Here is a 19,570-nt window from a genome sequence, read left to right as displayed (position 1 = left end):
CTCGTTTTTCTCTCATTCACTATCAAGCCAATCTTATTCGCCTCTCTTTCTAGTAACAAATACGTTTCCTGTAGGACATCTTTCCTTCTTGCAATTATTGCTACATCGTCCGCATATGCACATACCTGATACATTCGGTGGAAAATATTTCCCCTGTCTAATCCTTCAATAGCTCTATGCAATGCAATATTGAATAGGATTGTAGATAGTCCGTCGCCTTGTTTGACACCTGTGTTAAATTCAAAAGTGCTGCTCCTTCTATTACCAATTTTGACCATTGCTGCAGTCCTACTCATTGTCATTTTTGCTAGACTAATGAGCTTTTTTGGTAAGGCATATTGCTCCAATGTTTTCCATAGCTCACTTCTCACTATGCTATCGAAGGCTTGCTTGAAGTCAATAAATAAAATATGTAAATCCAGGTCATGCTCAAAAAACTTTTCTGCGATTTGCCGGATTGTAAAGATTTGATCTGCTGTTGCCCTTTGTGGCCGGAATCCGCTTTGATAATCTCCAAGCACTTGTTCTGTGTAGGCCTTAATTCTATTGTTAAGAATACTTGATAAGACTTTATAAGCTACACTGAGAAGAGTTATTCCACGATAGTGATTACAGTCCAGTTTATTGCCTTTTTTATAGATTGGACATATTATACCTATGTTCCAATCTTGAGGCATAGTTTCTTCTCTACATATCATACTTATCAGCTCATGTATTCTCTTGACTGTGTCATCACCACCATTCTTTATCATTTATTCTGCCAATATATTATCGTACCCACCTGCCTTTCCATTCTTTAGGTGCTTTACAGCCATTTCTGTCTCCTCTAATGTTGGCCCTGCAACAAACTCCGCTTCAATACTAAGTGGCTCCCCTGTTTCTTCATGTACATTCTCCTCATTGATATCTGTTACTGTTAACAGTTCTCTGAAATGCTCTGCCCATCTCTCCATGATATTATCCTCTCCATTCACAACTCTCCCTCTTTTGTCTTTGCATGAAATAATTCTTGAAATAAATATTCTTTATTTATTCTCTCCATCGCTCTAAAGAACTTTTTCATCTCATTCTGTTTATATAAGCTATCAATTTCTTCTGTTTGTTTAAAGCTTCTCTTTTCTTTGTCCTGCATGTTCTATTGGCAATTATTCGTTTTTCCTTGTAATCTTTATAATTTCTTCTTGTTTCTCGTTGTATCATTCGAAATCTGGCTTCATTCTTCTCTCTAATTGCTTCCCTGCACTCATTATTATCGTACCATCCCTCATTCCTTTTCCATCTTTTCTGACCAATTGCTTCATTTGCTGCTTCCTTCAGGCCATTGGCTCACTTTGTCCATACTTCTTCAACACCATCTGTTTCTGAAGAGCTCAAAGTTTTTTCCTGTATTAATGTGAGGTATTCACTACGGACTCTTTCACTCTTTAGCTTTTCAACATTTCATCTTATAGGCATAACCTTTTGTTTACCCGCCATTGACAGCCTCTGTCTCACTACTACCTTCACAATGAAATGGTCAGAGTCACAATTAGGTCCCCTACAGCTTCTTACATTGATGATTGATGATGCATCACGGGAGTCAACTATCACGTGATCAATCTGATTGATTCTTGTTGCATCTGGTGATTTCAAAGTTCCAAGATGAATACTCTTATGTGGGAATTGAGTACTCCTAATTTGCATGTCATTTCTAATGGTAAGCTGACCAAGAAGAAACCCATTCTCATTTGTTTTTTCATGCAGAGTATACTTCCCTGCCACTTGCTGTAAGTAACTTTCCTTCCCAATCTGGGCATTGAAATCTCCCATAACGATCAATTGATCATATTTGGATATTTCAGCACACACTTCTTCCAATATTGTTCATAGAATACTTCTTTTTCAGCAATATTTTTCTCGTTCTTGGGAGCATGGACTGAAAGAACAGAAACATTTCTGAATTTTCCCTCAAGGCGTACTCGACACATTCTCTCATTTAATGCTTCCAACTCAATCAGGGCTCCTCTCAATTTCTTAGCCACAATGAACCCTGTTCCGAACATCCCAGTTCGGTGCTATGGACCACTATACAGGAGAGAGTAGTTGCTTCTATCAATTCTTCCTTGGCCTTTCCATCTCACCTCTTGTAATGCAACCAAATCAAACTCATATTTCAATATTTCTTCAGCAATTTCATTCATTTTTCCTGCTCTCAACATTGTCCTCACATTCCATGTTCCAAATACCAAATCATTAGTTTTTTGCTTGCTGTTTATATTTATATTATATCATATTATATATATATATAGCACATAACAGAAGACACTTTAAAGTTTGTAATAACAAATATATATATATATATATAGATATATATATATATATATATATTAAAGTTTTATAATATGAATATAAACAGGATACACACGACACGGATAGATTGAAAACACTCAAAAACTTACATTCAAACGAGAATTTTTGGGGGCTTGGCCAGGAAGTCTGGTTGATTGACAAAGGGGGGCCCAGCCCCCGAAAATTCTCGTTTAAATGTGAGTTTTTAATCTATCTGTGTCGTGTGTATCCTGTTTATATTTATATTATATATACAGGGTGATTCATAATTATGGTAAAATATTCCAATACGTGATTGTAGAGGTAAAAATAAGGGAAAAAGTTCATATAAACATATATCCATAAACGCTTCATTAGCGAGCTATACAGAGTGGAAGATTTAGCCCAGAATTCAGTTCCTCAGGTGAAATATACCAATGCTGAATTGTTTGGGGACTAGTTTTTGAAAAACTTATGCTTGATTCATATGGAAAAATATCTGAAAAATTGAATAAAACTAGTCTGGAAGCTGTAGTGTGACTAGTTTTTGAGAAAAAAGTTGAAATATGCAAAAAATCTAAGTAGAAAAACATAGACTTCTATGTTTGATGCCCAATAACTTTCTTTAATGACCAGTAAACAGATAATTTTTCGCAATAGAAATTGTAGAGAATTTAATTCTGAAAAGAATTATGTAAGCTGTTTAAACTAAATTTAAATATAAATTGAATAAAATGTATTCTTATGTAGTACATTACACCACAAAAATTTGTTGTTTTATGAGGAGAGAACTAATAACTCATAAGTTGTAGCTGATTGCAAATAAAATATTCGGTTTTTTATGAAAAGTTTTTTTATAAGAAAGTAGCATATCTAAATGACATTAAACTTATACCAAAAGACTAGTTGATTATGCCATTAAGCCTTGGAGGAAGCTCAAACAGAAGTAGATGATCTCCTATGATTCCTGCCCAAATGTTTACTGAAAACTGATGTTGTGGAAGATTAGGATTGATGGCATGAGGATTCTTAGCTGCCCAAATATGTTGATTGTGGACGTTAACGATAGCTGTTCTTGTAGAGAGTGCCTCGTCGGTAAATAAGACGGTTGTTAAAAAGTTTGGGTAAACAAGTTTTACTAAAAACCATCGGCAAATACCAGCATAGTCTCGTATGAACTTTCTGGAGGTGGTATGGATGTAATTGTTGCTATTTTAGTATCCTTCAAATAATGGATTGATTCACATTAAACTGCACTGACAATTCTCTCGTGCTCTTCTCTGGTTGTTCATAAATTTCATTAAGAACTTGTTCTTTTAACTCAGCAGTCATAGTAGATCTGGGTCTGCCTGCATAAATGTGCTCTTTGGATATCAAAGGATCTGTTTCAGACAGACGTTGATAAATAGTGGCAAAAACCTTGAACTTTGACATACTCGGTTAGGAAAGTTCTCTTGATACAAACGTCTTGCTTACAGTTGTGTCCCATTCCATACATTTAATGCATGTCAGCTAATTCGGAGTATGAATAATGTCCAAGATTACCTGCCATTTTTCAAAAGTTAACACTCAACAAAAAAGCAAAGAGGAATGGTTACTAATAACTGGTTGATAGATTAAACAAAAAACACAGCCCGGTTACAGTAGGCCTAACTTACAGTTTGTTTTTTTCTGTTCAACAGTGAGCTTAAATTATCTCTGAAAATAATTTCTTTTAAATATTTTCTTATTTAAAACATAATTAATCAGCTGTTTTGGAACAGCTGTTATTAATATCCATGCTTTATTTGCAATAAGCTACAACCTATGAGTTATTAGTTCTCTCCTCGTAAAACAGAAAATTTTTGTGGTGTAATGTACTACATAAGAATACATTAATTCAACTTTTATTCAAATTTAGTTAACACAGCTTACATAATTCTTCTCAAAATTGAATTCTCTACAATTTTTAGTGCTAAAAATTATTTGTTTACTGGTCATTAAAGAAAGTTATTGGGCATCAAACGTAGAAGTCTGTGTTTCTCTACTTGGATTTTTTGCATATTTTAACTTTTTTCTCAAAAACTACTCCCACTACAGCTTCCAGACTAGTTTTTTTCAATTTTTCAGATATTTTCCCATATGAATCCAGCATAAGTTTTTCAAAAACTAGTCCCCAAACAATTCAGCATCTGTGTATTTCACCAGAGGAACTGAATTCCGGGCGAAATCTTTTACCCTGTATAGCTCGCTAATGAAGCGTTTATGGATATAAATATAAATATACAACATATTTATATGAACTTTTTTCTTATTTTTACCTCTACTATCACGTATTGAAATATTTTACCATAATTATGAATCACTCTGTATATATATATATAATGCATATATATGCATTCATAGGCAAAAGTTAGAAAAAACATAATTTTACACTTAATATTTTAAATACTAATAGAAGCTAGTAAGTTCTGGAGCCACTGACATGCCTCTTCTCCAGCATCATGAGCTTCTGTCAGCCCTCCATGATAGGAGTGTTGTGGACACTCAGATATTAGGTGATTCATTGATTGAATTTGTCCTGCTCGTCAAGTCTCAAGTATCTTCTTGACTTGAGGTGCCTTGGTGTAGGGTTAGCCAAATCTCTAGAGACTGGGAGATCCTCATGAATGTGTTGCAACTGGGAAATGAACTTGTTCTTCTTCTCCAATCTTCTGAGATCTGGAGGCATGATGTTACTAAGCACAGGCAACCACTCAGTCTCTGTTGGTCTCAATGTCCCACTAATCTTCCTCATAGTTTCATTGAAAACTGTATCAATTTCCTCAACATGTCTGCTGCAAGCCCAGACAGAAGAGCAGTACTCCCCTGTACTGTACAGAAGTGCAAGACTTGATGTTCGAAGGGCATTCATGTCATAACCCCAGGATGTTCCCGCAAGTTTGCTGATGATACTCAGCCTTGTCTTCAGTTTATCTCTCAACCCCTGCAGATGTTGTCTATATGTGAGGGATCTATCAAGTCTGACTCTTAGGTAACGGGGAGCTTCCTGATGAGATATTCTTTTGCCACATAACCTGAGATCAATTGTCTTTTTTGCATGCTGGTTACTGAGATAAATTTCAATGAATTCACATTTTTCCTTAAAGGCTACGTACATGGTACATTAACTAATATTGTGTCAGTATTGCAGTATATTTGTAAAGTGGTGTATTATTTTTCTATTATTTATCAGTTTTATATTGTATAAAACTTTATAATCTAATAGTTATTTCTTTTATTTAATGTTCATCAATCTTATCAGATAAATAATATGATTCCATATGTTCACTATATGATTTGTTCAGTGCGGGGGCCTCAGAACACAGCCTCGAAATTTAATTTTGAAAATGTTCGACTGGTTTTTTCTTGAATAAGTCTTTCTAGTGGTGGAGAAAAGATAAAAACCTCAATTTTTTATGAAAGTGACAGAGGTGAATAGGTCTATACTGTAAATTATATTAAGCGAAGCATTTTATTATGCTTCCAATCACATCACAATGAGCAAAAAATGAGGTGCTGTTTTTTCATGAAGAATGAAAATAATTACTGTACTTACAGTTGAGAGAAATATCGGTGATAGCATGGCTCCAATACGAGCCATCATGGAAGCTGATCCTATGCCAACATTGCGCACAACTGTTGGGAACAATTCGCCCGAATAAAGATAGACTGTCGGATATGATATCGACATTCCTGTTACACTGACAACCAGCAAAACTCGCCTTGGCCAATCATTCGCGTTAACACCTGCACAATAATAACAAAAACTTATATGTTCATGTATGAACATGTAACTTATATGTCGCATAACTTATTATGTTCATAACTTATAACTTATATAAAATAATAATTTTATGAAAGTTTATTCTTCTATAGACTACATAATAATTGGTTAAATTCTTTCATGCGCTGTTTACGAATGAAATTGAAATTGAATAATTGAAGAGAATATATATTTAAATAGTGAATGATATATTACTCACCTATTGGAACAATAGCTATAAGAATAGCAGCAATGCCGGCAATTGCCAAGGACAATACAATTGTCCATTTGCGACCGAATTTCTGAACAATCAACACTGAAGCCAATGGTCCGGGAATTCCTCCCAGTAATCCTAATAGAATAAAAATAAATTTTTAAAATATCTTTAACTTTCTCAATAATAATGAAGAGCGTATTCCATTCCAGCAGTATTTTACATTCACAATATATAATAATTAAAATTATTACTCACACTACGTTCTCCTTGCCGTTATGAAAATTTCCATTATAATTTAAAATCAATCAGCTGACGAAAAAAATTCTGATATCTCTTCCAGTGAATGATTTAATAGAATCAACAGTTGCCTCTCTCATTTAGGCTCAACTCACACTTTTGCGACTCAGGTCGAGAAGAGACTCGACTCTAGTCGAGAGCATGTGTTTCCAAATGGTGACACTCAGACCAGTCGATTCTAGTCTCCACGACGTCACCATTTGAAAACACATGCTCTCAACTAGAGTCGAGTCTTTTCTAAACCTGAGTCGCGTAAGTGTGAGTTGAGCCTAAGTTTGCATTGAATAATCACATTTTGTCGAATTTCGAGCTCATTTTCAATATTAGGTGAAAATGTTACTGAACATTAATTGTAGAGATTTCCATGCTTAATCTTTTCCAATTTTCAGTAAAATTGTAAATCTGTTAATTGGGAATCTAAAATCAAAATTTGCATAGATTGGGCACAGCTCCTAAAATTTTTACAGATATGGAACTTGTGGCAGTTGATAGAGCTTATCAATGACTATTTTAGGTATAAATTTGATCAAAATCGTTGGAGCCGTTTTTGAGAAAATCGCGAAAAACTCTTTGACATCATTTATGCCGTTTTAGCCGCCATCTTGAATTTCATTTGATTGAAATTTGATTGTGTCGGATCCTTATTATGTAAGGACCTTAAGTGTTCTAAATTTCAATTCAATCCGTTAATTGGCAGATATATCGTGTACACAGACATACATACTCATACACTCACACACAGACATACATACTCATACACTCACACACACACACACACACACACACATATGCTACAGACCAATACCCAATACCACTTTTTTGGACTCAGGGGACCTTGAAACATATAGAATTTTTTTGGAAAGCAATACTTTTCTTATGTATGGTAATAGGGGGTATGCGACTAGGTGCCACCCTGACTACTTGACACCCCGACTAGTTGTCCCCTTTTAAAACCAGTTTCTAACTGACAAGTAGACATGAGCCATACCCGTCTAGTTGTATCCTTTCTGAGGAGGTGACAACTAGTCGAGGGGACACCATGTCGGGAGGGTGCGAGGTGTCAAGTTGTCGTTTACGGTCGGGACTAGTTGACACCTCCGGTCCAGTAGGTGTCAAGTAGTCGGAGGGACAACTTGACGGCAGTGGCATATTTTTACGAGGGTACAAGTAGTCGTCTACGGTCACGACAACCTATACCCTCGACTCCACTCCATAAGAAATCACCATTCCGGCTGGCTCTTCATGGTTATGCATTATGCAACCATGGTGCAATCAAGAATAAGTATAGAAACAGACTGGATGATGAAAGAGCCTCAAAATATTTGTCTAGCATTAGTGACAAGTTATTTGTAATTCTTTCTTTCTTTATCCGGCGCTACAGCCCTAGGTGAGCTCTGGCCTCCTTCACAACACACCTCCATTCTTCCCTGTTCATGGCTCTTTCCTTCCATCCTCTTCCCCTCATCTTTCTCAGGTCATCCATCACTTGGTCCACCCACCTGTTCCTTGGCCTACCTTTCTTTCTTCTGCTGTGCAACTTGCTATTAAAAACTATTTTCGGCATTGTAGCCTCACTCATCCTCATCACATGCCCCAACCACCTTATTCTTTGGGCTTTAATGAAGCCTACTATATTTTCTCCTTTTATTAATGCTTCTATTTCCTCATTTTTTCTTATTCGCCATTGCTGCTCATTAACCTGAACGGGACTGTAAATTCTTCTTAGTATGGATCTTTCAAAGATTTTCAACGCATTCTCTTCAGTCATATTCATCACCCAAGTTTCTGCCGCATATGTTGCCACTGGACGCACCAATGTTTTATATATATTGTTATCTTGGTGCTCCTGCTGACCAACTTACTTTTAAATAATCTAACATTGGCATAGTAGGCCCTATAAGCTGCTTGATTCCTTTCTTCTATATAAGCATTATTACCTGTGGCATTTATTGGGCATCCTAGATACTTGAAGTTCTCTACACCTGCAAACTCTTTGTTATTCACGTAGATATTTCTTGGTACTCTGGACTTGACTGCTGACACACACACACAGATATTTACTGTTGTTCTCATTTACAACCAGTCCGACTTTTTGTGCTTCAATTTCCAGGATTTTATAAACTTATTTCAAGCATGCCACACTTCTAGCCATTATTACCACGTCATCCGCATATGCACATACTTGATGCATCTTGTTGAATATGGTACCTCTCTGATCCACCCTTCCAATAGCTTTCTGGAGAGCAATGTCGAACAGTACTGTTGAGAGCCCATCACCCTGCTTTACACCAGCATTAAAATGAAAGCTTCTGCTTAGCCTATTTCCCATCTTCACTTTGGCTGTAGTAGCAGCCATTATCATTGTGATGAGGTTAACAAGCTTACTTGGAATACCAAAACTCTTGAGTATCTGACACAGCTTAGGCCTGATGAGACAATCGAAGGCTTGCTTAAAATCAATGAAAAGGCAGTGCACATCTATTCCATGCTCATAGAATTTTTCTATCATTTGTTTTATTACAAAAATCTGGTCAGTTGTACCCCTATCTCTGCGAAAGCCACACTGGTATTCACCAAGTATATTTTCTGAATAACTTATGGCTCCAGTCTATTTCTTATGATTGCAGAGAAAATCTTATATACAACATTCAAAAGGGTAATCCCTCTATAATTCTGGCACTCCATTTTGTCTCCTCCCTTGAAAATCAGATGAATAATACCCCCTCTCCATTCTTCAGGCATCACTTTTTCTCTCCATATTAGACCTATCAGGTAATGCAAACTTTCGAAAAGAGTTTGTCCTCCTTCTTTGATCATTTCTGCCATGATAGCATCCTCTCCTGGTGCCTTACCATTTTTCATTTGTTTTGCCATCTGCATTTTCTCTTGGATTGTTGGAGGATTAGTAACATCGTTTTCTATTTGTACTTGTATTTCATTCTCATCAATATCTTCAATATGTTCACGGTTCAGAGTCTCCTCAAAATATTCCGCCCATCTATCCATCATGCTTTCTTCACTAACCACTTTCCCATCCTTTCCACGGTATACCATCATTCTTGGTTGGAATCCTTTCCTCATTTTATTTAACGCCAAGTAGAACTTCTTGGTTTCACTCACTCTACTCATTTCCTCAATATATTCCAAATTAATAATATACTAATAAACTAATAGTAGAAATAATATACTAATAGCCATCCATTCTCACTTGTTATCTCATGGATGCTATTTTTCCCTGCAATGCCTTCCAATTCATCTTCTTTTCCTATCTGAGCATTAAAATGTCCTAGGACCACCAGTATGTCATACCTAGGAATTCCATTGCACACTTTTTCAAGCCCATCATAGAATTGCTGTTTTTCCTCTTCACCCTTATCTTCTGTAGGAGCATGTACCGATATTAATGAAATATTCCGGAATTTACCTTAAATTCTCAATCTACATATCCTCTCATTTACAGGCTCGACTTCTAATAAACTCCTTTTCACGCTCTTGCTTATCAAGAATCTGGTGCCTAAGATTCCTTTTCTTTCATCTGAACCACTGTACACAATTGAGCATTCCCTTTTATCAGATTTTACTGACAGGTGGAGTTACCGGACCTACACTTCTCCCTCTATCCTGATTCTTTACCCTCTGCTTCTTCCACGAGATTTTTAATTTCAGGGGAAGAGTGTTTGCCCGTGCCGTTGCTGGCCGATTCGGCCCTCGGCCTTTGGAATACAGGGTGGGTGTTAAGAGAGATTAAGATAACCCTATACAAGGAGACGGATCTGACTATCAGATCCCTACCAATAATTCTATTTATAAAGGTAGTACGCAATCTGAACCAACTGCGAATTGACGGCGAGCAAGCTGTACCTGCAAGCCCGGGTTGTGGTTTTTCTATGAGGTTTAAGGTGAGAGCTATGGGGTAAAGGTATGACAGAACTATGGAGTTGTTAGTGATATTTAAGATATCGTCAAATAGAGCACGGTATAGGGTGTAAGCTATAGAGAGTAGGGTGCAGGGTATGAGGTATACGGTATAGGGTATAGGGAACAGAGAATCAATAATAAGATTATTATTCTCTACAGCAAATAAATATCTGCTCAATAATCCGCAATCTGAGAATTGCGCTCTAGCTCTCAGCAAGCTGGACCTGCTAGCTAAATACAGTATATCAATTTCAATTATGTGGGAATTAAAGTTTAGAGGATAAGGTTTCGGGTGTCGGATTCCTGAATCGCGAGCCTGCAGCTGCGAAAGGATTTTCAGCAATTCTGAAACTGCTAAACAGGATTTCCGCGCTAATCTGATGACTGCGCGCCGGTTATTAAGGGCCAATCTGTGACTGCCCTTAAGGGTATGGGAATCACTCTCAATCGTCCGAAACGCTTTTAAATTAATAGTCAGTATGCCGACTATTATGAGAGGATAGAAAAGATTTTTCACAGACACAGTCTGTAGAATAATATCGGGAAGACAACAGTCTGTCGTTGTCAGGGTGGGAAAGGATTTTTCCAGGATTTTCCACAAGGAAAATATCGAGTCAGAGACTCCTAATTCAGGAAAAGATTTCAATAGACTTTTCCAAGTAATTGCCAGTCTAAGGACTACCACAAGATCGATCTCTAATTTGCAACTGAGATCACGGGAAAATTCGTGAATTTTCCACAGGTAAAGCCAGCAAATAATATTTGCTATTAAAGAAGACAGGTTTCTAAGAATTTTAGAAAGGATTCGCGGGTCTGAAAACCTGCGACTAGGATGATCTCGAATCTGAAACTGAGATCAGGAAGGATTTTAACACAGGAAGAATTGAGAGAAAGAAAGAGAAAGGATGCCGCAGTCTAAAAACTTCGGCAAGGAAGTCCTCAAGCTGTACCTGAGAGCTAGAAGGACTTTAGTAAAGGGAAAGTGAAGAGAGAGAAAGAGAATGGACGTCGCAGTCTAGAAACTTCGACAAGGACAAACTCAAGCTGTACCTGAGTTCTCTAGGAAATGATTGGAATTTTCCTACTTGGAATTACAGCAAGTCTGAAACTGCTAAGAAAAGTTAAAATATTGGGCCACTCTATAGTATGAAAACCAAGCAAGGAAAACTTACTATAAATGATAATAATTTCTCTGCAGGGACAAAAATTAATCGAGAAAACTATTCTGAAAAGGAACAGGGATTTTCCCACAAGAATAAAAATTAATTGAGAAAAACTATTCTTAAAAAGGATAGGGATTTCCCTACAAGAATAAAAATTCAATGGAGAAAAATTACTCTTTAAACTAAAGGCCACCTCACTACAGAGAAGGAAAAATATATGGACTACCAGTCCTGACATACAATTACCTGAATCGACGTGGATACTGATACGGAGAATAGCGAACTGATTCCCACTTCCCGTATTATAATTAAAAACGTCGTGAAGTGACAGAGTCGAGGCTTATAAATTAAGTACTCAAAAAGAATCCGCTATAAGAGCCTAGCTAAATTTCCCACTCAACTATTTGTAGCACAAACTTGAGATCCCTTACAGGTTTCAGAACCAAGGATAACTCGTTCACCCCCAGTGATACGAATTTAGGAAAAATAACCGACAAGAAAGAAAATCCCCCAGGAGAATCCACCTTCAAATACAGTCGGCAATTCGACGTACAATATTCCATTCACTAAAATACAGAATAGAATATTAACCCTCTAGTACACCACTATTAGGAGGGCCGCTCGGAACGCAGCCGTACACGAACCCGTTCACCGAACAACTGCTTCTCTCCCAGGTCTTCTTGGAGCAGCACGGGGTCACTGAAAATTAGGAGGCCGGGGGAAAAGAGATTCCCGACCAATGAGAGTCTGAAAAGACGATCACGCCACTGGTCATGTGACAGGGTTTGACTCAGCTGCTCCTGATGTTAAGGGTGCAGCTAATGATGACAATGATACTAATTACTACACTAAATCAGGCCGGTAAACAATATTTCTATTCCAGAAATTTCATGAAGAGCGATACCAACCCGACTCGGTAGCCGCTTATTGTTTTGATGATATGGCTGCTGCTGATTCATAGGGATTGGCGACGATGGTGATAATGTGCATACACTACTACAAGTCCAACAAGATATATCTGGAAGTCGTCGACCCTATTCAAATTCTAAAACAGAATAAATTTGCTAATTTTACACTAGACGACGGCTCTCCATCCGTCACAAAAATTCACTTTGTGACAATAGAATTCGCATTATCGGTTTGCAGTATTCAAAAAATGGCAGTTGATCGGTTGCTTTGTCTCTATACTTGTTTCTCTTTACAACGCACCACAATTACCAGTCTAGACGGCGCAATATTTGCAATAGTGCTGATAGCATTTCCTTGAGATGCGCACTCAGAACTTTGAAAAGACTTCAAAAATCAGAAATAAACAAGCACTCTCCCTCTATAATGAACCCTTTTTCATCTCCACACACTGTTACTGAACATGTAATTGAGGAGGAACAATTGCAAAAATGCATGTAAATGATTTTTGCCAATCCCGGGATTAGTCCCGGGATCGATATTGGATTATCCCAAAATACCGGGATTGGAAATCAGTCACGGGACTGACATCCCTATTTGTAATCTTGAGTGATCAATAAACTTCAAACCGGTTTCATGTTTATATGAAACATCTTTAAATGCTACTCTTCTTAATAATCATACTCATAAAATTTGTTTGAACAGTGTCTTTGAGTGTAGAAAACACAGACACAACATGAAAATTCTCATTTGCCTTCTTATGGTCTGATTGCAATCTGAGCGCAATTGTGTATAAATAATTATTTTTCCTCATATTAATTACCAGACTTCATGTAATACCTCAGTTGATAACCAGACTGATAGCTTTGTAATCTTGAGTGATCAATAAACTTCAAACCGGTTTCATTTTTATATAAAACATCTTTAAATGCTACTCTTCTTAATAATCATAAAATTTGTTTGAACAGTGTCTTTGAGTGTAGAAGACACAGACACAACATGAAGATTCTCATTGGCCTTCTTATGGTCTGATTGCAATCTGAGCGCAATTGTTTATAAATAATTATTTTTCCTCATATTAATTACCAGACTTCATGTAATACCTCAGTTGATAACCAGACTGATAGCTTCATCTGCCATATCATTCATTGATGAATGAAAATTTGACTGTCCTAGCATTAGGCTCAATTTACTCGTAAACGGTGCGTCTGACAGGAAAATATAATGGAACAAAATGTGTTTATAATTGTGTTCTACATCTGGTTCAGTCATCAAAAGGGCTTATTATTCATTTTTTTCTGTTTTCAACCAACTCGAAAAAATTTATCCTAAAAATAGCAAAGACGGCGAATATCTCCCGAACCGTACGTTTGACGGGAAAATGTTACTGATCCAAAAGTGCTTGGAATTCAATTCTACATCATAACCAGTGATGAAAATTGCTTGATCTCTCTTCTCTACGCCACGGGGGTGTAAGTCGTGCCAACTGGTGCTCTGTAGGTGACAAGAGTAGTCGGGGTGACAACTTGACGCCAGCGTGCAAGGTGTCATGTAGACGTGAGCCATCCCCGTCTACTTGTCTCCTTTCTAAGGAGGTGTCAACTAGTCGAGGGGACACCCTGACGCGAGGGTGCGAAGTGTCAAGTTGTCGTTTACGGTCATGTCTAGTTGGCACCTCTAGTCCAGTAGGTGTCAAGTAGTCGGGGGGACAACTTGACGGCAATGGCATATTTTTACGAGGGTACAAGTAGTCGCCTATGGCCAAAATTACCAGGTGTCAAGTAGTCGGGGTGACAACTAGATGGCTACCTGTAAAAGGGAAAGAAAAGTAAAAAAAAACTAATTTATCTTATTTCGTGGAGTGAATTTTTTTCTCACCAGACAGCGCCACATTGATGAAGAGGCTGCCTCCCAGTCTGCCTTGGTATTGGTTGAGACCAAAAAAGCACAAGCCTGACAAAAGCCAGATGGTCAGCACACAGAAAGTAACGCCTCTCAAGCTCTTGTGTGTGAAAAGAGTTGAAGCTGGCGTTCTTTTGTGCTCACACCTTCTTGATTGATTCTATAATTCAAGAGAGTAAACAAATTCATTTTATAGCGGGCATACCGGTATAGCAGTAAAAGATTATGGAAATGATTCTATTCAAGCTAAGCAGAAAATTCTAATATCTAAAATTTTTGGCGTAGTTTACTATTTTAATATTTAAGATTTTGTGGTGAAGTCTTCCCCATTTTCGATGGTTGATGGTCGATGGTTGAAGGTCATTGATTGTTTCATTTTCAAATCAATAAATCTTTTTCATCAAATTGATAAGATAGAGGTTATATTTTTAATAATTGAAAATAAAAAATCTTCTACCGTGATAGGAACAGTAGTGATTAGTAAGGTGTAATAAGAATATCACATTAGTTGATTGTTATCCAAGAACTTATACTAAATAAACTCTTCATTTTCAGAATTATCAACTCTTATAGTAATATATCATGAACTTCTCATTACCGAAGTGAATTTCAATTTGAATATTTTCTTGGAGCTCTTATATCATTTGATACAATTTATTATTAATATTGAAGAGGGAAAAAATTGAAAAAAGTAGAAGTTTAAAGGAATGTTCTCTGAGATCAAGACAAAATATATGATAATTGTTTCATAAATTATTCTATTTTCTCAGCACAAATTTAATCAATAGCTTACAGTCTACCAGCATACAGCTTTGATCTATATACTAAGAGAGAGTAGGGTTGTGTTTGTTCGTGTGTTCGTTTGTTCGCATCAAAACATGTCAACTTGTGGATTGCATACCGGAAAAACGGGAATGATTTAGATCTCCTAATTTTGAACATATAGATTCTAAAAATATCAATCTCGTGCACTTGGAAGCCCATATTTCAATTTTCCTTCTAGATTGTTCAGAATTAATGTTTAACCTTCATTAATAGTACATACGATTTCATAAAAAAATCACAAAATCATATGGTCGGAATTAAACATTTTTATTATATTAAAGAACTGATTATACACGTATACAGGTGTAAAGTAGTATAGGAAAATTATGTTTGACGCATCATCACGTCTGAACAACTGGACTGATTAACTTGAAATTTTGCATATAGATTCCTGCTTAACCGAGGATGATTATAAACCTATTTTAAATTCTTCAATATTTGATTAGATCAAGTTTTCAATTATTTGTCATGCTTTCAGTTGTTGTAAGGAAGCAGCAGAACATTTCTCTTGAAAGGGAAATTAGTAGATAGGATGATTGGGAATCCTTTTCGAATGATAAAAACAGGTTTTCCGTCGCACACAAATTTTTTCCGCCATTTTGGAACCACCATTTTGAATACAACTTCTTTTTTTAATTGAAAGGTGATCATATGATACATGATTCCAATACAGGATTTCCAGAGAAAAGGTATGGTGAAAACCGCACATTGATATCTCAAACCTTTCTAAATTTATTCTCATTCATTTTCTTTATTATTGTACTAGCAGAAACCCGTGCTCCGCAAGGATCTATTTTAAGACTTGACAAACTGAAAACTTGTCGTAATGAAATTTTGAAGAATTGAAAATATTTAAATATTTTCTTATTTAAAACAAAATAAATCAGTTGTTTTGGAACAGCTGTTATTAAAATACATGTTCTATTTGCAATCAGCTACAACCTATGAGTTATTAGTTTTCTCCTCAAAAAGCAGCAAATTAATAGGGGCGATAATAATAATAATAATTATTATAAATAATTATTATTTATTAATCCATTTTACAGACATATGTTCTCGAAATTGTCGACAGAGTGGCTACCGAAGAACGGAAAGATGATCATGATTCAAGTTCATATTGTGATAATATGATTGAGCATCAATCTGAAGTTACCAGCTGTATAATAAACACGTCACCCTGTGATAAATTGTGTACTGGTATCAAAACGGTAGTTTGGAGTTGAATTTCATGTAGTTGATAGGTACCAGCTGTAGATAATCGTTTCTTAGAAGACCTATACAAATAATTATCACTTCCCTATCACTGAAAATCTGGAAAATGTCGAAAAAAAATATTCACCTCATGAAAGAGAGTTGTTCATATTGCATCCATTAATTATTACTGTGAATGAAAGAATAATTTAAATTTGAATTTAGCTTGGCTTATATTCATCCTAAAATGGAAAATGGAAAGAATAGGGAACTCTGTGTGATTTATCGTACATCGCATATTTCCTGGACCATCTATTGACAATCAACTATAAAAACATTGAGTTCATTTCTGAAACACTGATTAATTTAACCCATCATTTTTTTTATTCAACACTTCACTGATAGATATTACTACCAATTGAGTAGAATATGTTTTCGGAATAATGAATGCTGCATGACTAAGAACATAGGAAGTCCGCATTGAGATGTAAATAAAAATTTTGATTGTCAGATGAATTTCATGATTCACCAAATAAAGTCAATTGACCTTTTGGTGGTACGAAGTTCGCCGGGTAGGCAGGTTGTGAATGAAGCTTTATTATTAATAGTCAACGCTGAATAAAGACAGGCTCAATCACCAGGAATACTATAAATTCTATGAGGGACCAGTAAGCCATTAATTTTGTCACCAATAATCACTTACACTATGAACACTGGATACATTATGGACAATGGATAAATCAATACATTTTAGTAATTCAATTCAATTCAAAAATACGTATGAAATTTATTAGCTACAGAATGAAAAACTTTTGATTGCAGTGACCCCTACTACTACAATATGAATAACCATTTGGATCAAATATAAGGAATTATTCACATCTCTCATCAACTCGTACTTTTCATTGACAAAATATTAACAAAAAAAAAAGAAGTTATATTGAATGAACTCACGGCCAAGGTTTGCCTTTTTCTGGCTGTGCTACAAATAAAATGTATACCTACATTTAATGTAGGTATATAAGTTCGACATTTTTTTTGTAATCTTGTTGTCTATTTAGAAAGTTTTCAATGTGATTTTTGATGGCAATAGAATTTGAATTTGAAAAAAGAATTATCAACAAACTCTTAACCAAAGAAAATCTCTGTGCTCTGTTAACCGAAGGCTGTCTCCAGGCGTGAACCGATCTGGCCAAGAATACAACAATGAAACACACACGTGGCAAGCTCGCGCCACAGAATAGGTACTCGCGCTCTCGATATACGAAAATTTAATTCGATCAGCTGATTGATAAGATTATTTTAAGCTTTCGAATGATTACAACATATGTTAGAATATCATGTGTCAATTATCTCAGTTTCATATGGCGTTTACCTTACCTACTCAATAGGATCCTTTTTCATCCTTTGAAATCCTTGGAGGCAAAATATCTCAAAATCCGTTCATATTGCGCGTCTAGCATGTTTGAAGAATATTTGTGCAAAGTTTTAAGTTTGTAGGCCAATCAGTTTTAGCTGTAGTGTGATTTTACATTAAAAAATTCGAAAAAAGCCCTCTCCTGAACACCCCTGAACTCCTGATCGGAATTTTTCTGCATAGATCTAATTATTTTTCGTAGCTGAACAAAAAAAATCCTCATGACTTTGCTGTGGAATGAGCGGATAAAAAGTACAACATTTTTGGGGGGCACCAGCTCCCTCAGTGGGGCAAATTTCTGAAAATCCTTCCTTAGTGGATGTTTTGAGGCTACCATAAACAATTGTGCAAAGTTTCAAGTTTTTAGGCTCAATCTGTCGGGGCTTAGCCTTTTATAGATATAGAGATAGAAGATGATAGATAAATGGATGATATATCCATCTATCTATCATCTTCTATACTATAATAGAGGAAAGAACTGGCTTAAAGACGTATACACACGTGTAGAGGATAGGGAAATTATGTTTGACGCATCATCACGTCTGAACTACTGGACTGATTTACTTGAAATGCTGCTCATAAATTCTTAATCAACCGAGGATTCTTATAGGCCTATTTTCAATTCTTCTGGATGTCATTACGTCAAGTTTTAAAATAGACCCTTGCGGAGCACGGGTTACCTGCTAGTGAAAAATATTATGTTCTTTATTCAATTGACTGTTTCACGACCGCCACACTATACAGGATGATTCATAATTATGGTAAAATAATTTAATACGTGATAGTAGAGGTAAAAAAAAAGTTCTCATTAACATATATATCCATAAACGCTTCATAAGCGAGCTATACAGGGTGAAAGATTTCGCCCGGAATTCAGTTCCTCTGGTAAAATACACCGATGCTGAAGACTTCTACGTTTGATGCCCAATAACTTTCTTTAATGATCAGTAAGCAAATGATTTTTCGCAATAAAAATTGTAGAGAATTCAATTCTGAAAAGAATTATGTAAGCTGTTTAAACTAAATTTAAATAAAAGTTGGATAAAATGTATTCTTATGTAATACATTACACCACAAAATGCTGTTTTATGAAGAGAGAACTAATAACTCATAAGTTGTAGCTGATTGCAAATAAAATATTCGGTTTTTTATGAACAGTTTTTTTTATATGAAAGTAGCATATCTAAATAACATCAAATTTATACCAAAAGACTAGTAGATTATGCCATTAAGCCTGGGAGGAAGCTCGAACAGAAATAGATGATCTACTCATCTGCCCAAATATGTTGGTTGTGGACGTTAACGGTAGCTGTTCTTGTAAAGTGTGCCTCGTTGGTAAATAAAACGGTTGTTAAGAAGTTTGGGTAAACAAGTTTTACTAAAAACCATCGGCAAATACCAGCATGGGGAATACAGTCTCGTGGCAATAGAGAGTATGAACTTTCTGGAGGTGGTATGGATGGATGTAATTGTTGCTCTTTTAGTATCCTCCAAATAATAGATTGATTGACATTAAACTGCACTGACAATCCTCTTGTTCTCTTCTCTGGATGTTCATAAATTTCATTAAGAACTTGTTCTTCTAACTCAACAGTCATAGTAGATCGGGGTCTGCCTGAATAAATGTGCTCTTTGGATATCAA

General features: G+C 36.0%; 1 protein-coding gene across 1 annotated transcript in view; it reads right to left on the bottom strand.

The window, feature by feature from the left end:
* The window catches only part of LOC111059101 (solute carrier family 22 member 13), a 57,306-nt gene that overhangs the window by 3,814 nt on the left and 33,922 nt on the right, over window positions 1-19,570 (bottom strand). Inside the window, exons 8-10 of the mRNA XM_039431923.1 lie at window positions 14,471-14,654; window positions 6,312-6,443; window positions 5,885-6,075 (exon numbers count right to left, since the gene is read on the bottom strand). Coding sequence (XP_039287857.1) covers window positions 5,885-6,075; window positions 6,312-6,443; window positions 14,471-14,654 — 507 coding nt within the window. The remainder of the gene's footprint in view (window positions 1-5,884; window positions 6,076-6,311; window positions 6,444-14,470; window positions 14,655-19,570) is intronic.

This window comes from Nilaparvata lugens, chromosome 7 (genome assembly GCF_014356525.2).
Source record: "Nilaparvata lugens isolate BPH chromosome 7, ASM1435652v1, whole genome shotgun sequence".
NCBI classification, from domain to species: Eukaryota; Metazoa; Arthropoda; class Insecta; order Hemiptera; family Delphacidae; genus Nilaparvata; species Nilaparvata lugens.
The sequence above is the reverse complement of the archived record's forward strand: the minus strand, read 5'-3'. Positions and strand labels throughout refer to the sequence as shown.